Consider the following 19106-nt stretch of genomic DNA (forward strand, 5'->3'; position numbering starts at 1 on the left):
CAGGGCCACCCCAGACGGCCCTAGGAGCCACGGTGGGGTGCCATCCACTGCCGACACCTCCTCCATTACCCCTGGAGCAGGATGTGTCTGTGCTCAGGGGACGGTGGCCGAGCGGAGAACGGCTGATGGTCTGGTGGCATCTGACAGAGGAACCTGGGGACCGAACAGCACAGTCCGGGGGTGGGCGGAGGGAGCCCCAGCCTGGACCAGGTGCGGGGCTGGCCGGAGCCGGTGCAAAGAGCCGGCAGGTCCTGCCTGGGGTTGTGACTTCCCCATCAACCCCCACAACTGGGACTGCCACGTCCCTTCCCTGGGACGCTGGCCGGAAGGCACTCACACACGCCGCCGCCCGCAGGCAGGCAGAGACCACAGGCCTGCAGCGCGCCAGCTGCTTCTCCACCGGAGGGCCTCGGGGCACTGCCCCCATCTCACCAGCACTCCCTGCCCACAGGGCTCTCAGCATGCAGGACCCTTCTCAGGAGACCCCGCCCCGCCTGCCCCCTGATCCGGGGCTACCAGACCCTTCTCGGGAGACCCCGCCCCACACGCCCCTCCTCCTGGGCTCTGGAGACCCTTTTTGGGAGACCCTGCCCCACGTGCCCCCTGGTCTTGGGCTCAGGATCCCACTCATCCCCTGGCCCTGTCCTCCCAGGAAGCCAGCCTGCGGTGGTCAGCGGGCAGCCTGGTACAAACCCTTCATACAAGTCCTCAGGGGGATCCCGATTCACTAAGATGTGTGGACCAATCCCAGGAGCAGGCTGGCAGGAAACCATGGGGCACCTCACGATGATGCCATCTCCGGGCACACCTGCCAGCCACACGCCTGCCTCCACTCCTGGTGAGCTTGTCTGAAGCTGCCACGTGCAGGTGGGACCCCTGGCCCACTCGGGGCCAATGAAGGGGCCGCTGGCTCTGTCCCCGGTACAGACAGGACACAGACTCCTGCCTGGCCGAGAGCAGAGAGGACAGCAGAGAACACCCAAGCCCTGCACGGGGCAGGTCACTGGACTGAAGTCACCGCAGCTGTGTCTAAATGCTGTGTTTCCCAGCATCTGAACAGAAAAATGATGGCATCAAGGAAGGTGATCGATAGGTCGCTACCAAGTCAGCATCTCACAAGGGGGGTTTTCCCTGTAACTCAGTTGGTAAAGAATCTACCTGCAATGCAGGAGACCTGGGTTCGATCCCTGGGTTGGGAAGATCCCCTGGAGAAGGGAAAGGCTACCACTACAGTGATCTGGCCTGAAAAATTCCATGGACTGTATCTCCATGGGGTCCCAAAGAGTCAGACACGACTGAGCGGCTTTCAGTTTCACTTGGGAGGTCGGGGGGCAGTGGAAGAAATCAAACAACGGAAGAGAGTGAGGATGCTCAGGACAGAAAGACAAGCCCTCTTGTGCTCCGGGGCTCAGGCTGCCTGACTCCACGGGTTTTACTCCAGACCCCCCGCCCCGGATCCGACTCCAGGGAGGCCTGAATCAGGCTCCCTCGCACCAGAAAGCGGCCACCGCACATGAAGACACGTCCTCCCAGAGACAAGGGGCGTCTCCTTCAATATCCAGGCTGCTAATGCAGGACTCCGGCCCTCCCAGGTGCCGCCGCCCTGGACTAGGGCGCCCTGTGTGAGCCCCAAAGCCCAGGGCCCTATGAGTCTCGGGGCCTGGGCCCCAGGGTGAAGAGAGGGCCCCTGAGCAGACCCAAGTAGGGCTGGAAGGTCCAGGGAAAAGACACCACCACGGCATGGTGCGGCTGTCAGGACAAGCATCACGTGGAGGTCTCAGCACCGCCTCGGGCTCTCAGGGGAAGCGGCGTGGGGGACGGACCGGGTCTGGGCCTGTGGTCCTGCCCTGCTACCTGCCAGTGGGACCGATGGGCCACAGCCTGGCCCAGAACAGCACAGCGAGGAGGGACAGCCACCGCAGTCTCCCCCACAGGGTGTCCCGAGGGCCAGCGGGGGTCACGCTCACTCCCGAGGGTACAGACCAGCCGCAGTCCTGACAACCTTACCCGTGAAGGTCAGTAAGAACGTGGACAGACACGTGACTCAGAGGCCACACCAGACGGCATTGCTGACCCGCCCGACTCCATCACCCACGACCCCGCACCTCCCCATGTGGACGCATCCGACACCAGCCCCAGGGACCTGGAGGCGCTCCCGCACGCCAGGGCCGCCCGTTGCAAGCACTTACTTCTCCTCCAGACGGCGTTCCTCCTGGTCACTCAGGTCATCGTCGTCCACCAGGTGGCCAAAGGGCTCGGAGGAGATGGACACCATGTTGGAAAGGATGACCCTACTGTCGCTGCTGCCCGTGAGGACCAGCTGGTCGTGCGAGTGGTTGTAGCGGACGTTCCACACCCTGGGGGGGTTGGGGGGACAGGGCGCTGGTACCACCGGCCCCCCTGGACGGGGCAGCTTCGTCCTGCTCAGGCCAACACCGGGTGGCGTTCAGCGGGGGCAGGCTCGTGGCGCAGCCTGAAACCTTGTAAATCCTGACTGACAGAGACGTGACCACAGGGCAGCAGGGACCGCAGGGGGACTCACTGGCCTCACTGCAGCGTGCACACAGGCCTCCCAGAGCACCAAAGGCCGTAACTGCCTGAAGCACAGTGCGGACCAGAGACGACCGGGACGCAAGCCCACCCCGGGCGGCCTCCAGGAACACTGCCCCGGCCAGGGCTGCCCACCCGTCTGGTCTAGTCACCAGGCCCAGCTTCCTTCTGACCCACAGGACCCGAGCTTGCTGTGCTGAGCCGCCCGCCGGGCAGGTGCTGCAGACCCCGGGCTCGGGGGTGGGCAGCGGACAGCCAGACAGCCCACTCAGGTCCAGGGGACGGGAGCTTCTTCCCGGACTGCAGGAATGACTGAACTGTCTAAACTGTACTCTAGCATTCAAATGGTAAATACACACTTGTGCACACACAGAAGTGTACATGCCCACAGCAGTACAATATGCACACAGATGCAAGCACACATGTGTATACACAGATGTGTACATGCACACAGCAGTACACACTGACACACAGACATAAGCACACAGAGGCACACATATGCATACAGACAGAAGCATCCATGCAAACATACATAAGCACACAAACACGCACACACGTGATTTGGATAAAAACTGGCTCACACTATGCCCGATTTTCTCCAACTTGATCCTTTTCACTTACTTAGCAAAAAGCCCCCAGCACGTGGTGAACACACAGAAACGACACGCTGGGGAGAATGGTGGGTCTTGGGTGCACTGCGTGCTGCATGCCCAGCCCTGCCTCATGCCCTCACCGTGCCCCGCATGGATGCTGCTGGACTGACCTATCTGCCCTCCTACCACTGGGCACTGGGGGTCTCCACCCCATGCACGGCACACAATGCCTCAAGGACATCTGTGCATGTTCATTTTTGCATACGTGAACCGGCACTAGTTCAAGAGAAGACAGAATCTAATGTTTTTCTTTTCCTACGTTTATGAATCACATTCAGATTTGGAATTAGTATTTCTTTAGGAAAAATAAAACTGGTTGATTGAATGAGTCACAGCGGCACAAACTAGGCTGGTTTCTGCCTTTCCAAATGGTGATGTAATCAGCAAAATAAATCACCTAAGTACCGCCCCCCCACCAGACACGCACCAGTGGGAGTGCTCCTCCAGGGTCCTGACGGGCTCGGCGACGTTGCGGGTGTCCCAGAACCTCACCTTGCAGTCATCCCCGCAGCTGGCCAGGCAGTACTGCTTGTTGGGGTTGAAGTCCAGGTCCCGCACCAGCTGGCCATGGGCGCTCTCGATGCAGTAGGTCTGGCTGGGGGCGGGGACGCACAGCTAAGAGCAGGGACACGGGGAGCACCGCCCCCACAGCCCCTCGCACACCCCGCCGGCGTGGGGTCCGGGCTGGGGCTCCTGCTCGCTGGCCGCGCCCGTGACCCTGCAGACGGGGACGGTCATGGAGGAGCAGAGGCAGACGGGACGGCACACACGGCCCACGTCCGGAAGGACCAGAGAGACAGACAGTGCATGGAAGAAGGATACGGTACTGACGCTGTCAGGAGCCGCAGAGACAGAAAAGGAAGGAGAAGCAGGAGAAGCTACAGAAACACCGAGGGAGACACTGCCTGTCACGGCCAGGGCCGTCCCTCATCCATACACACAGCCTGGGTGTCAACTCAGCGGCGGGAGGGGCTGAGTCGGCCACAGCTGTTTAGAGTGCACGTGTGCACACAGCACACAGCACACATGCACGTGTGTGCCCGCATGGGTACATGTGCCCACACATACAGGTGTACATGCCCACACGCGTGTGCACAGAAGAGCAGGCACACACACAGGTGCACAGACCTGACTGATGCCCCACCGCCCAGCTCCAAGCCACCCCTCACAGGGTGTGGAATCACACTGTCCCGTCTCTACAGCAACCCCCTCTCACGTCACGCACCCACACCAGAGGAGCGGTCGTCCTGAGGTGGGACAGTAGCTTTGGACAAGAGGCCTGCGTCCAGCAGGATGGACGAGGCCTAGCCCAGCCCCACAACGTGCCCGTCGCTCCACCCTCTCCGCATTCTGCTGGGGGGGGGGGTCACATGCTCCCTGCGGTTCCCGGGGGGCAGCTCCCTCACCTGGCACCCCAGACCTCCAGGCTCCTGCTCATGGCAACGACCAGTCCTTTTCATCTTTTCTCCCAGATTGGGTTTTCCAGCCCAAAGCCACTTTAAAATCTGGAGCTGGTTTCTACATCCTGTACCTTTCCAATAGCCTAGTAATTTCTCCCTATACAAGAGGCCCAAGCCTCAAGATCTTGCAAGGGAAGCAGGGAAATGGATAAAATCAAGCCTGGCAGGGTCCTGGGGCCTGCAGAGTGCTGACTCAGGCTTTCCTGCCAGCTCTGGGCACAGCGGTCTGAACAGAAAAGCCCCGTGCACCCCCGGAGCAGCACCGGAAGCAGCCAGCCAAGGAGGCACATGCGGTGGGCGGGAAAGAGACCAAGGAGGCATACAGGCTGTCTGCAGAAAAGGGACCGTGCGGAGCAGAGTCTGGTGCACCCACTGCCCAGCACCCCAGGGACGCCCTCCAGGGACGGCGGGCAAGGGGGCTGCAGGGCACCACCCCCCAGACCCTGGATTCGGGGTCTGTGAGGTTAGCCTCCGAGGTTCTCACATAGACCCCAAAAATCTTCACATCCTTCAAGGAACGATGAGAACAGGAAGATGGCCATGGGCCCTGGAGGCACGCATTCCGGTCCAGAGTCCCCACCATCCAAACCCGCGGCTTTCAGCCTCACAGCAAACCCAGCACAGCCCAGCACACACACACACACGTCGATTATGGATTACCCCTTGCACTTTCAGGGGGCCCTGGATCGAGATTTAAGGCTGTGCCGCCGCCCTTGAAGGCAACAGGAGTTATTTCCTGACCTCCGTCTCTGCAGCTTAGTGATAAATTACAGTGTGCTGAGGGGATAAACTGTATCTTAGAAAAGACTGCCGGGCTCCCGTTGCCATGACAACAGAGCGCGCCCGTCACCCCTCCACCCGCCAACACCACACCTGGCGCGGAGAAGCTGCTCTCCGTGCTCCCTTAGCAGCGCGGGCTGTCTGTGTAACGACTCAGGTGACAAACTGTGATCACCCCTGGGCGTGCGCCCCGGAAGGCAGAGCTGCTGAGCCACAGACGGCAGCCCTCACCTTGGAGTCACCCGTCACAGGACCCGGGAGCCCGCGGCCACCGTCTCGGGCCTCAGCTGCTGCAAAAGCCTGACCTGGATCTCCAGGGGAGACTGCGGTCACCAAAGGGCACCCGGAGGAGCCAGGCCGCAGGTGAGAGGCTCGGACCCACAGCCCCTGGTGTACTGAAGGCGGGGAGGAGGAGGAAGGCGGCTGTGCAACTCCCTACGACCCCGAGACCGACACAGACCCGCCGCGTGGCTCCCAACAGAGCTGACCCGGAACCGAGCCTGGAGGGCGGGGGGCGCGGGCGGGGCACCGGCGCGTGTCTGGCTCTGGCCGTCACTGACCTCATGGTCCGCGTGTCCCACCCGCGGATGGCCGTGTCGTTCGCCGTGGCCACCTGGGAGCAGTTGTGATGTGGGCTCCAGCGGCCCGTCGTGAACTTCAGCTGTCCTTTCCCTTCCAGCGACGCTGAGCTGGCCAGCTGTGTGTTTGGTGATGTTTTCAAAGGAAGAAGGAAAGAGAAGTAATTCGAACTCTATTCAGAATGTTTAAGAGGATATCTTGTATAGGATACCGTCAAAGATAATTATTGAAAATAATTAGAAAGCTTTGTCTTTGTTTTCTCCCCTTAAAAGGCAAGAATGTTTGAACCATATTTGCAAAAAATGCATATATATTTATTTATTTATTTACAAAATGGAGCACAGCAAAAAAATGGCAAGGGTATTAATAGAGCATCTCTCAGACAGGATTTGCCGGTGTATGATTAGAGGATCTGCTCAAATCTGAGGCAATGATACGGAACAGCCCGAGCACTGGCCTCCTCCAAAGACAAGGATGAGGCAGTAGGGGTCTGCACAGGCGGCCCAGGTGCCAAGGGACCAACGGCCGCAACCTGACCACACACACGCTCGCAGTCCCCTCCTGGCATCAGGGGCCTCTAGCTCTGTTACCTGGGGGCTCATCAATCCCAGTGGTAACAGTGGAGACCCCAGAGAGCACCGGCCCCGGGGAAGCCTGGGAGATGGGAGCCCCATCCCGCTGCCCACCCGCCCTCGATCTCACGCACAAAGGCCTGTCACCTGGGGGGATGGACGCGGGGGCGCCGGGCTCGTCTGTGGGGATGGACGCGGGGGCGCCGGGCTCGTCTGTGGGGATGGACGCGGGGGCGCCGGGCTCGTCGGTGGGGATGGACGCGGGGGCGCCGGGCTCGTCGGTGGGGATGGACCTGGGGGCACCGGGTTCGTCTGTGGGGATGGACACGGGGGCGCCGGGCTCGTCGGTGGGGATGGACGCGGGGGCGCCGGGCTCGTCTGTGGGGATGGACCTGGGGGCACCGGGTTCGTCTGTGGGGATGGACACGGGGGCGCCGGGCTCGTCGGTGGGGATGGACGTGGGGGCACCGGGTTCGTCTGTGGGGATGGACACGGGGGCGCCGGGCTCGTCGGTGGGGATGGACGCGGGGGCGCCGGGCTTGTCGGTGGGGATGGACGCGGGGGCACCGGGTTCGTCTGTGGGGATGGACACGGGGGCGCCGGGCTCGTCGGTGGGGATGGACGTGGGGGCACCGGGTTCGTCTGTGGGGATGGACACGGGGGCGCCGGGCTCGTCGGTGGGGATGGACCTGGGGGCACCGGGTTCGTCTGTGGGGATGGACACGGGGGCGCCGGGCTCGTCGGTGGGGATGGACGCGGGGGCGCCGGGCTCGTCTGTGGGGATGGACCTGGGGGCGCCGGGTTCGTCTGTGGGGATGGACACGGGGGCGCCGGGCTCGTCGGTGGGGATGGACGTGGGGGCGCCGGGTTCGTCTGTGGGGATGGACGCGGGGGCGCCGGGCTTGTCGGTGGGGATGGACGCGGGGGCGCCGGGCTTGTCGGTGGGGATGGACGCGGGGGCGTCGGGCTCGTCTGTGGGGATGGACCTGGGGGCACCGGGTTCGTCTGTGGGGATGGACACGGGGGCGCCGGGCTCGTCGGTGGGGATGGACGTGGGGGCACCGGGTTCGTCTGTGGGGATGGACACGGGGGCGGCGGGCTCGTCGGTGGGGATGGACGCGGGGGCGCCGGGCTCGTCTGTGGGGATGGACCTGGGGGCACCGGGTTCGTCTGTGGGGATGGACACGGGGGCGCCGGGCTCGTCAGTGGGGATGGACGTGGGGGCACCGGGTTCGTCTGTGGGGATGGACGCGGGGGCGCCGGGCTTGTCGGTGGGGATGGACGCGGGGGCGCCGGGCTTGTCGGTGGGGATGGACGCGGGGGCGTCGGGCTCGTCTGTGGGGATGGACCTGGGGGCACCGGGTTCGTCTGTGGGGATGGACACGGGGGCGCCGGGCTCGTCGGTGGGGATGGACGTGGGGGCACCGGGTTCGTCTGTGGGGATGGACACGGGGGCGGCGGGCTCGTCGGTGGGGATGGACGCGGGGGCGCCGGGCTCATCGGTGGGGATGGACACGGGGGCGCCGGGCTCGTCGGTGGGGATGGACGTGGGGGCACCGGGTTCGTCTGTGGGGATGGACACGGGGGCGGCGGGCTCGTCGGTGGGGATGGACGCGGGGGCGCCGGGCTCGTCGGTGGGGATGGACACGGGGGCGCCGGGCTCGTCGGTGGGGATGGACGCGGGGGCGCCGGGCTTGTCGGTGGGGATGGACGCGGGGGCGCCGGGCTTGTCGGTGGGGATGGACGCGGGGGCGCCGGGCTTGTCGGTGGCCCTCAGACACCCGCCCCTCGTGACTCACTTCACCTCACCCTGAGCACCAGCCTCGCCCTGCAGAGCCTCTGCGAGGAGCCCAGACTCAGCCCCACCAGCTGTGGCGCATGAGGCAGTCAGTGCAAGGGGATTCGATCAGAACCTGGGGAAAACCACGGCTTCTCTCCCAGGAGCCTGGCCCCGCTAAGAAGTCTGATAGCAGAGACATCTTTAAGAAAGACTTAGCCAGGGCCCCATTTACGTAGTGACCGCCACATAAGGGGTCACCGCCCAGGAGGCACTGACCAGTTGGAAGCACCTCGCCTCTTCCTTGGACAGTCTCAACCTGTCCCAGAAAACCTTTCTCCCCAAAACCCACTTTCCCGCCTCACCGACTCTTTAAACCACGTGGACAACAGGCTGTGTGCCAGCCCGTCTCGGCGCCAGTCCTCGCGGGCACACGCGCTTCTCTCCCAGGGACCGAACGCCTGGAGTCCATGCCCCGAGTGCCGGACAGAGGCCGGAGGGTCAGGACAGCGTCTCATCTCTAAGGAAACTTGCAGATGGTCCTGCACCATCCAGGTTCACAGGGAGCCCTCCTGGGCGCCCGCCCTGCCCCCAACTCCATGACCGGGAGCAAGCGCCAGGTCGAACCCTTACGAAATGTCACTGCCAGTCAAGCTCCCCGTGCTGCCTCTACTTGGGCTCCAAGAGAAGGAAAGAGCGCGAAACTGACCAGCACAGCCTGCTTCCAAAACCCACACGCAGGTGGCCTCCGGCCAACAGTCCATGAGGAACCCAGGCCCTCTGTCCACGCACGTCCGAGAGCCCCTCGATGAGACCCCAGCCCCACTGACACCTGGCCCGCAGCCTCACAGGCCTTGAAGTTCCAGACTTCTGACTGTCCCCACAGAAACCACATGATGGCCACTGTGGGAAGTGCTGACAGTGTGGTGGGCACTTGTCAGGGAGCATGGATAACTGATAAGACCCCGTGTGAACTCAGCAGTGGAGACATGGCCGCGGCCCAGCCCCCAACCCCCATGGAGAGGGCAGGGCCCCCCCACCCACCAAGAGGGCAGGAGTCCCACCCGAGGTCACACAGAAAAGGCAGGGCCTCCCCCCCACCCCCAGAGAGGGCAGGGACCCCACGAAGTCATGCAGAGAGGGCAGGGGCCCCGCCCAAGGTCACAGCCGCCCTGCAGAGTGGGACCGGCTCCCGCTCCACCACTCCCTCAAACACAGGAACCACCGGGCCCACAGAGCGCCGTGCCCATGGGTGCCGAGAAGTCTGCGAGGCAGATTTTAATGAAAACCTGAAAGACAGCTCACCATCAATTTTTTAAGGGGCTACGTGGGGCAGCCAGCATGGTGCAAGTTGTAAGGTTAATCAATCACTTTTTCTGGTTTCCTGGTGACACGGAGACAGAACTCAGCAAGAACTCCAGAGGGTGCAGTGCACACGGCAATCTGCTTCCCAGCATTAAAGAGAAATATTCAGTGCTTCCCGGTCCAGCAGGAGTGATGAAAGGCTCCCCCAGACCCTCTCAGAAGAGCCACTGGTGCAGGACAAGAACAAAGAAGGCACCGCCGACGAACAAAACGCTGGGACTCGAGCCGGCGGGGGCAGTTCAAGGAGAGTGTCGGCGTGAGGTTTCCAGAGACCCAAGCAGCAGCCCCATCACCAAGCCCCACGGCGTGGAGAGGGGGCAGACTCAGCGTGGAGGGGGCAGGACTCAGCGTGGAGGGGGCAGGACTCAGCGTGGAGGGGGCAGGACTCAGCTGGGGGTGGGCAGGACTCAGCGTGGAGGGGGGGGCAGGACTCAGCGTGGAGGGGGCAGGACTCAGCCTGGAGGGGGCAGGACTCAGCGTTGGGGGGGGCAGGTCTCAGCATGGAGGGGGCAGGACTCAGCGTGGAGGGGGCAGGACTGGGCGGACCTGGGCCGGGGGCAGGACTCAAGCATGCAGGGCCCAGCACACACTCCTTGGGGCCAGAGAGCTCAGCGAGCGCCACCATCCTACTTCCCCCCCCGCCCCGCCCCCAACATGAAGCGACTGCAGGGCTGGGGCTTTTCCAGCACAAGAGACGCCGCGTCCACGCAGGCAAGTCCACCGTGAGCCTGGCCCTGGCTGCCGGTCACACAGCAGCCCCACCACGGGAGCCTCTCTCCCTGGAACACCCTGCACAGCCCCCAGGGACTAAGAGAGCCCTGAGCCAGGCCTGGTGGGCTTGTTCCCCTCTCCAAGACGTGTTTAGGCCTGGACACAGAGTCACACGTGAAAGAGACAAAAGGACTCCCAGGAAAGGCTTTCCTTACAAACCAAGGATGCTGCGGAGCCTGGATGTGATGGCTGGAACCTCTGCAACCACCTTTTGGTCATGACAGAGCAGTGACAGGTGGACGCAGCAGAGGAGAAACATGCAGAGTCGCTGGGCCCTCAATTTGATGAAGACCCTGAATCAACCAACCCCAGGGGGTTTTATTCCACACTTCTTATTTCAGCAGACAATAAAACCTCTCTATCTAAGTCACTTCTTATGTCCTGCAGCCAAATGTGTTCTCACCAACACACCCAGGATGCCCCTGAGTCAACGCCATCAGGGGTGCCTCCAGGGAAGGGCAGCCCCCCTTTGAGCCAGACCCCCGAGTGGTCCCTGCTTTCCCAGTGATTGACCATGAGTTACTGCGTTTCTCTGAGGCCTAACTTTCTCTCCTGTGTCTCATTTGTAAGAAAGATATCAAAGAATCTGCCCCGAAAGCTTATGAGGATTCAACAAGACAAACCCCTAAAAAGCGCCGCCCCTGCCTGCAGCTCTGCTCCGCCTTCAGGGAGCCGGGGGGAGGGACGGGGGCGCTGTCTTCTGGGCCCACGGAGAGGACTCAGGACTGTCATGGGAACAGTGGGCTGGACACCCCAGCCCCGTCGCTGCCTTCAAGATGGGAAGAAAGGGTCCTGCCGCCCCTGCCCCAGGGTCACAGGGCAGGCGGGCTAACCCCCTGCGTGCCCTGTCCCAGCCCACGACAGCCCCACGCAGGGCTGGCGGCTCCCACCCCCGTGAAGGACTCTGCCCCCCAGGAGTGCTCCGGCTCCACAGGTTTTGAGAGCGGCCTCCTGGAAACCAGAGTCCCTGTGCTTAGGAAGTGCACACACAACCGCAGGTGCCGGCAAGGGTGAGGAACCTGAGGTCGTTTCCGACGGATTTGTCGTTCATTCAAGCAGGACTGACTCCACCGCAGGAAGAAGAGAGCGAGGCCTTTCCCTTTGTCGCACCAAAAGCCAACCCCTCCTCGTGGACAGAAACGTGTCTGACACCCACCAAGGCGGGTGTGACCTCGGCTCCAAACAGACTCAAAACAAGGAAGGCTATGAGGACGGATTTAAGGTCTTTGGCAGAGATGGGCGAGAAGGTAACGAGTATTCCTGTCCCATAGAGGAGCCCCGAGCGAGGTGCTGGAGAGATGGCCTCTCTGCGCCTTCCACTCTTACCCGGGGGCCCCAGGAGCCGGCCCTTCTCCCCACTGGCCCACTCCCCACGCCCGGAGCCCAGGAAGCAGAGGCAAGCGGGGTTGTGGGCGAGAAGGCGGGAGCCTGGGCCTCTGTCCCCAGGCAGTGAGCCTGCCTGGGGCTCAGGCAGAGCAGGCAGGGCTGCAGGGAGCGGCTCCCACCGGCGTGGGCTGCGGCCTCCTACGGCATGCGTGAAACCCTGCACAAGAGATTTCTGGACGCACACTGTGTCCTTGAAGCCTGTCCTCTTCTCCCAGGAAGTGCTCCCCGGGGAACCGCCCCCAGGCCTGCACACGGGCAGGTGACGCCAGCCGCCCTTCCGCCCCGCAGAAGCTAGTTCTTCCCACAGCCGGGGAAAGCCCAAGAACCCGGGCGTGAGCACGCGCAGACCCAAACTGAGGGGCACTGCATCGGCCCGCGTGGGGGTCCCAGGCCCCACGGAGCACCCCCTCCAAGGCCTCCCCGGGGCTCCGCTAATGATTACAAATGGCAGAGAGCCTCCGATTTAATTGCAAAAGGTAATGATGCAGTGAGCATAAGATTAGATTCACCGCAGAAGGCAATATCCTCAAACAATAAGGACAAAAATTGAGGAGCCGGGTGTGAAGATGGCTGGAATCGATAGGAAGGTTTCGGTATTAAATACTCCGGCCCCAGGGTCACAAAGTGGTATCGACAGAACTGCTGACAGCAGATAAAAAAAGGGGGAGAGAAACGAAATTGGTCCCTGCAGAAAATCAGTTACAGATTAATCACCCTACCGTAAAATCATTTTGAGACGACGGAGGGTCTGAAGAGCTATTCACACTTTGATGAGTGGATGGGCCCGCAGAGTGGGGGCCGCAGGGCAGTGGACTCCTAACCCCCTCGGGCATCACCTTCCGGGCGGGGCAGTGGCCTCCTAACCCCCCGGGCATCGCCTTCCGGGCGGGGCGGTGGCCGCTCCGTCACTCTGCGCATCCCCGGACTGGGGCCAGTGTTCGTCACTCCACGCATCCCTGGACGGGGGCCAGTGTTTTGCACAGCACTGCCGCAAGGCCCGGCACCCTCACAGGTCAGCCTTGTCCCTTTCTGGGCTCAAGGGTGGTCTCGAGGAACAGCCCCCTGAGCGCAGGTGAGGACAGGGGGCAGGAGTCCACACCCTGCACTGTGGTCCAGACACCCCGCCAAGTCCCCCGGAAGGCGGAGGGACAGGGAGACTGTGGAGGCATCTCCCCGGATTCAGGGGGCCTCAGGGCAACGTCAGGAGCCAGTTTCCTTCACGTTCCCACTTGGGCCTCAGTTTGGGTGAAATCTGCTTTCTGCTCCAGGACAGAGAAATGTCTTAGCTTTTTCTTAATTTTATTAAAGACAGTGATTTTTTTCCTGAAGGATTATGACTGCGCTAGGAAAGCTGGCCGACTCTTAACTTCCCCCTGAAGCCTGTGAGAAGTCCTTCTGCGTGTGTGGACAGGTCACTCAACACTGGGACGAGTCTGACTTCTGCGCTGTGTGTCGATTAACAATCAATCACTACACATGCAACCTCAACCCAGAGGGTGAAGACACAAGGCAAAAGAACTGAGCACAAGTCCCGGTCATGAGCAGACAGAAAGTGAACACGGTCCCTGAACAGGTCTCCCAGAGGCGCGCCTCTCGAGCCCCCGGGTACGGCAGAGGGGCCCAGGTGTGGGCGGCATTAGAGGCATTATCGTGTCAAATTGCTTCATTTTCTCTCCAAAGTTGTGGCTTCAACAAACAAATGCACTGAAATTATGAATGCATGTAAAACAAGACATTTGATACGAGGACATTTTAAGGAATCACGTATGAAAAAAATACATACCAATGGGTAGAATATTTAGTCTATGAAAAACACACTGTTTGAAGTGAGGAGTATGTGAAAGCCAGACTGGTTCCCAAGAAGGCTGGGGCGGAGTACTGCGCAGGCCTGGGGGTGAACGGGCCATCGGGGGAACGCCGCCTCCCGGTCAGGGCCCTGCAGCAGAGCTGCCCCCGCGCTGCAGGGCGAGACCTCAGGGGACACACGGGCGCCTGGCGGGGCCGGACGGCAGCCAGCGTGCATCCACACGGACAGAAAGGCGGACGCGTCCGACAGCCACACCCTGAAAGGCTGGGGGGTCACCAGGTCACAGTCAACAGTCATTTTCACGACCAGGAAACCTTTATGTCATGAATGCTCCTCTCTTAAAGGTGACCTTAACCAAATACATGCTGAAAACCGTTCGTTAAAAAGACTCACACCTGAAACAGAAGACCACAACTTGGGGCAAATTATGGCCAAAGGGGAGAGTTTTGTCAACACCCAGGTTCTGTGTCTCCTTTGCACACGGCCCTTTGACTCGAGTCGGAAGCTTCCTGCCCGAAGGAGACAGTCAGTCATCTGACCGACGACGAGCCAGTCTGCTTCCTACTTACTGCACAATCAGTGTCAAGATTCTAAACGTATGTGAACCAACGAATGTACTGTGAATTCACCTGAAGGGTCTAATCAAGAAGACAGAAGATAGAGACCCTGTGGCCTGAATCACTCACCGTGGCCTGGCTGGAGCTTTCCTGCAGGTCCCACAGCAGGATGTGGTTGTCGGCCAGCGAGATGACCCTCTTCCCGTCTCCCGCGGGCTCCCAGGCGACGCTGCGGGAAACAGGGAGCCCAGCATTAAAAGATGCCCACCCCGGGGCCCGGAGCTCGGACACCCGGCCCTCGGCAAGGCCCTGCCCAGCCCCTGTCAGCAGGGGGCGGCAGTGTGACCCGGGGCAGCTGCCACACTCATGAGGCCTGAGTGCCCACGTCCCTCCCCCAGAGCCACCTGGTGCTGGGTGGGGGAGGGGGGCCATCTGGGAAGTGATGAGGGTTCACTGAGGTCAGGAGGATGGGGCCTGTGATGGGGAAAGTGCCCCGGTGGGGACTGACCCTGCTCCCAAGCTCCGTCTCTGACTCTCTGCTTCTCTCTCTTCCTATCCATCTCCATCTCTCTATCTCCGTCTCTCTCCCACTGTCCTGAGAGCACACAGTGGGAGGCGGCCACCTGCAAGCTGGGAAAAGGGCCCACTCCTGCCCCTGGCCTGCCCACACCCTGATTCCAGCTCTCCAGCCCCGAGAACTGTGAGCAGTCAACTCTTGCGTCCTGTGGGCCCCTGGCTGTGGATTTCATCAAAGCACCTGAGCTGAGGCACCGCTGACGGCTTCTCCCGGGACCTGAGGCACAGACAGCTAACAGACCCTGGCCGCCGAGATGCAAGGGGGCCTGCTGGGGGCTGGGTCTGAAGGGGCCCAGGTGGGTGGTGCCCACATCTTCCAGCGCCCCCTCCTGGGAGGGCAAAGCTGAGAGTCCTGGTCAACCACCAGGCCCGAGATGTCAGATCACGTCCTTCTGTCTCAGCCCACGTGAGCCGTAGTTTCCTGTTACCCGCAGCCAAAGCCATCCTAACTGACGCAGTGCACATCTGAACAATTAACAAGACAAAAATCACATCGCCCGAGTGATAAAACCATGAAGAGATCGAGAATTTTTCAGCGTGACCACAGGGATGAATTTCTGTCTTCCCTAATGAAATATTTCAGAGCTTATGGAGAGAGCTTCATTTCACATCCTTGCACACGTGGCCACTGCAGACATGGATGGAGACCCTCACGGCTTCTCTTCCACACAGATCACGATACTGCCCGACGGGGGGCACCTCCCTAGTACGACCCCTCAGGACCGTCAACGGGCTGTTACGACTTTCATCACAACACTGCCTGCTGCTCGGTCACTCAGTTGGGTCCACATCTGTGTGACCCCATGAACTGCAGCCCACCGGGCTCCTCTGTCCATGGGACTCTCCAGGCAAGAAGCCTAGAGTGGGTGGTATTCCTTTCTCCGGGGGACCTTCCCCACTCAGGGGTTGAACCAGAGTCTTCAGCATTGCAAGCGGATTCTTTACAGCTGTGCCCCCCGGCGGCCCACCTGAATGACCAGAGACGCCCAAAGTAGAAAAGCAGAGAAAGCCAGGTACTTCAGAAAACTGACACGAATCATGTCAGTAACAGCTTGTTAACTTCCCGTGAAAGAGACGGGACTAAGGAGAAAGCCACCAACCGCCCCGGGACGGAGAGAAAGCCCGGACGCTGGAAACCTGGGCCCCGTCTAACCCCGGTGTGAGGCTGCGGGGAGGGCACGGAAGGACAGGCAGACATGCCGTTCCAGGTCTGGGGCATGTTCTCACTGCTGCCGCAGGCCCGGCTCCCACACAGGGCCTGGGCAGACGCCCCAGACAGACGGGAAAGGGGCCGGCACCCGGCACGTTTGGGGGAGGCTGTGGTCGGAACGTGCGTCTGCCAAAGCTGATATGACGGGTGACTCTGGACAGCTCACTGTTGAAAACTGTGAGAAGAAGCCAAACCCCACGGGAGCACACGGAGGGGCTCCTCAAAGCTGAGTCAAGTAAACCAGGACCAAGGACCTTCCTTACCCAGGAGGTAAATAAACAACCTCAGTGTAAGATTACTTTGGTGGTGGTTTAGTCGCTAAGTCGTGTCCAACTCTTGTGACCCCATGGACTGAAGCCTGCCAGGCTCCTCTGTCTGTAGGACTCTCCAGGCAAGAATACTGGGCGCTCTTTAGGCCACTGAGCAGGCGGCCGTGGTCCAGACGTGTGGACCGTCCCACACAGTCACTGCTGATGAAACACACCCCAAACCCCCGCCTCCCGCCCGCCAGCCTCACCCCGGCTCCCGCGTCTCTCCCTGCACTCCTCCCAGGCATCCCCCTTTTGTCCTACAACTTCTGCCCCCACGGGAGCAACAAACCCAGCGTGTGTGTGTATCCGTCTACAGTCGGCACACCAGGTGATCGGGGTCCCTGCCACAACAGAGCGAGCCTGAGGTGCACACACACGGCACTGTCCCCAGAGGAGACGCCCCCCTCTCAATCGGGGCCCAGCCACCGAGCAGAGCTGCTGTTTACTGCCCACCCAGGGGTGACGCATCTGACAGTAAGTGCGGTTGGTTTACAGGGAGCAACCCCCATGATCATGAGACTGGAATAAGTGGGGCATGCAAAGTGCAATAAAAAAGGAAATTCTACTGCATCACGCATCATCACCAGGGAACTAGTGCTATAAACATAGGAAAATAACCCAGAGTTTCTGCCACACTTGCTACTCCAAACTAGGGCGTTTATTTCTTTGTTCATAAAAGTCATCCACATTTCTGTTTTTTCACTCTCTCTCCATGGATGCGAGCGACGTAAAACTGTATTAAGTCAGGAGCCAGGGAGCACACACCTAATATATGTACACTGCACCCGCTCATTATCACTGAGACAGAAACAGGAGGAAAGGGCCGTCTCTGCAAATAAACCCAAGCCAGAGAAACGAAAGCTCTGTGCGCAGTTAACAAGGCCAGGACAGCAGGAGTGAGGGTCCTGGTCTCACAGGCTGCACATGATCAAACGAAACACACTTCTCTCCCTTAGACAAGTGGCTCCAAAATGAGTGATTCACACGCTAGATTTTGACACCTGTGGTAAGGACACTGTAAGGACACCGAGAAACCCTTAAAACAACCTCAGTGTAAGATTACTTTGGTGGTGGTTTAGTCGCTAAGTCGTGTCCAACTCTTGCGACCCCATGGACTGAAGCCTGCCAGGCTCCTCTGTCTGTAGGACTCTCCAGGCAAGAATACTGGAGTGGGTTGCCGTTTCCTTCTCCAGGGGATCTTCCTGACCCAGGGATCAAACATGGGTCTCCTGCACTGCAGGCAGATTCATTACCAACTGAGCTACGATTACTTTCAATCCACATCATTTACCTCTCCAACCTACCCCCTGCAGCCTGGGGGGCTGTCGGGGCAGCATAGCTGCTGAAAGGACGGAGACCACCAAACACGAGACACGTGGGACGGCAGTCAGCGCTCGCCACGGAACTGAAGACAGAGCGCAGACAGCTAGGCAAGGACTGCAGCTCCAGTAGTTTTCCGAAACTCTCCCATTTGCTGCTTTACTGAGAAAGGGAAAAACCTTAAGTAAGAAACACAACTATTAAGTCACTGATGATTGTGTCAGTTGTTACCAGTCAAGTTTTGAAAACCTTTTACAAGGAGAACATAATACATTATTTCCTCAATTTATATATCTTTCTCTTAAAATACAGATTTGGCAACCTGATTAATTTCTTCCTGCTCAAAAATTCACAGCAGAATGTAAGTTAGCTTTTCATAAATGCTACGAAGATTTAAAAAAAAAAAAAAAAAAGACTACTTTAAGAGTTACACCATAAAGTCAGGAAGCCCGTTTTGATCAAATCTACGGACGCAAGGTTTCCTATAGCGGTGACATGCGGACACTTCTACTGACATGATCACTTATGCCCAAACAGGGACCCCTTACTAAGAGCAGACGGGTGTGTGGCTTTGGGCACCAGTGAGCTACTTATTGAAGGTCTGTGTTTATTCTAACGCTGCTTGCGTGCACAGACTTACTGCTCCATCACCCACGTGTGGGGCTCAACAGAAAGATGCCCTCGCACTAGGAGTCCAGCCACGGACGGTATACGGGTGGGAGGACCTGCCCTCCCCAGAAGCCCCCTGGGTGGGCTTGTCTGAGGCCCCATCACAACGCAGGGTGGACATGGAGCCGATGGACACCGCCCCCTGGGGCTCCCATCCTGTCCTCCTTCCACAGAGCGGCTCTGACAACCATCCCGTTTGACATGGAGACGTCAGCCACAGGGAAGGGGGAGGGCATCTTTATACCGTCCTGTGAGACCACCAACTGTTCTTTCCCTGCACAAAGTAAGGGCTGTTAGGCTTACCAGGTGGCGCTAGTGGTAAAGAATCTGCCTGCTAATGCAGGAGACCTAAGAGACGCAGCTTTGATCCCTCAGTCAGGAAGATCACTCAGAGGAGGGCATGGCAGCCCAGGCCAGTACTCCTGCCTGAAGAATCCCGTGGACAGAGGACCCTGGTAGGCTACAGTCCATGGAGCCACAAACAGTCGGACATGACTGAAGCGACTTAATACACACACACAAGCATCTTTCCAGACTTCTCTCAAAGCTGAGGCCACTCCAGCAGTGAGGCAGGAACCAGGACAGCAACTTCTGGCTCCAGTTCACAAGCTTTACACCTAAGGACATTCAGGTAGAGTGAGAGGAGGAAGACACACACAGATCTTTAAAAACCTGCTAAGTCTCCCGTGACAACGCTGTCATAACCACGGAGACCTTTCCACCCTCACTGACAGCAGAGTCAATGGTCAGCTCTCTGAAAACT

General features: G+C 60.0%; 1 protein-coding gene across 3 annotated transcripts in view; it reads right to left on the reverse strand.

Annotated features, from left to right (window-relative positions):
• Positions 1-19106, reverse strand: part of EIPR1 (EARP complex and GARP complex interacting protein 1) — a 101316-nt gene that overhangs the window by 36968 nt on the left and 45242 nt on the right. For all 3 annotated transcript variants that reach the window (XM_061163251.1, XM_061163252.1, XM_061163250.1), the window contains 4 exons: positions 14387-14486; positions 6004-6140; positions 3631-3798; positions 2190-2357 (listed from right to left, as the gene is read on the reverse strand). In XM_061163251.1, the coding sequence (XP_061019234.1) occupies positions 2190-2357; positions 3631-3798; positions 6004-6140; positions 14387-14486 (573 nt within the window). The remainder of the gene's footprint in view (positions 1-2189; positions 2358-3630; positions 3799-6003; positions 6141-14386; positions 14487-19106) is intronic.

This window comes from Dama dama, chromosome 16 (genome assembly GCF_033118175.1).
Source record: "Dama dama isolate Ldn47 chromosome 16, ASM3311817v1, whole genome shotgun sequence".
Taxonomy (NCBI): Eukaryota; Metazoa; Chordata; class Mammalia; order Artiodactyla; family Cervidae; genus Dama; species Dama dama.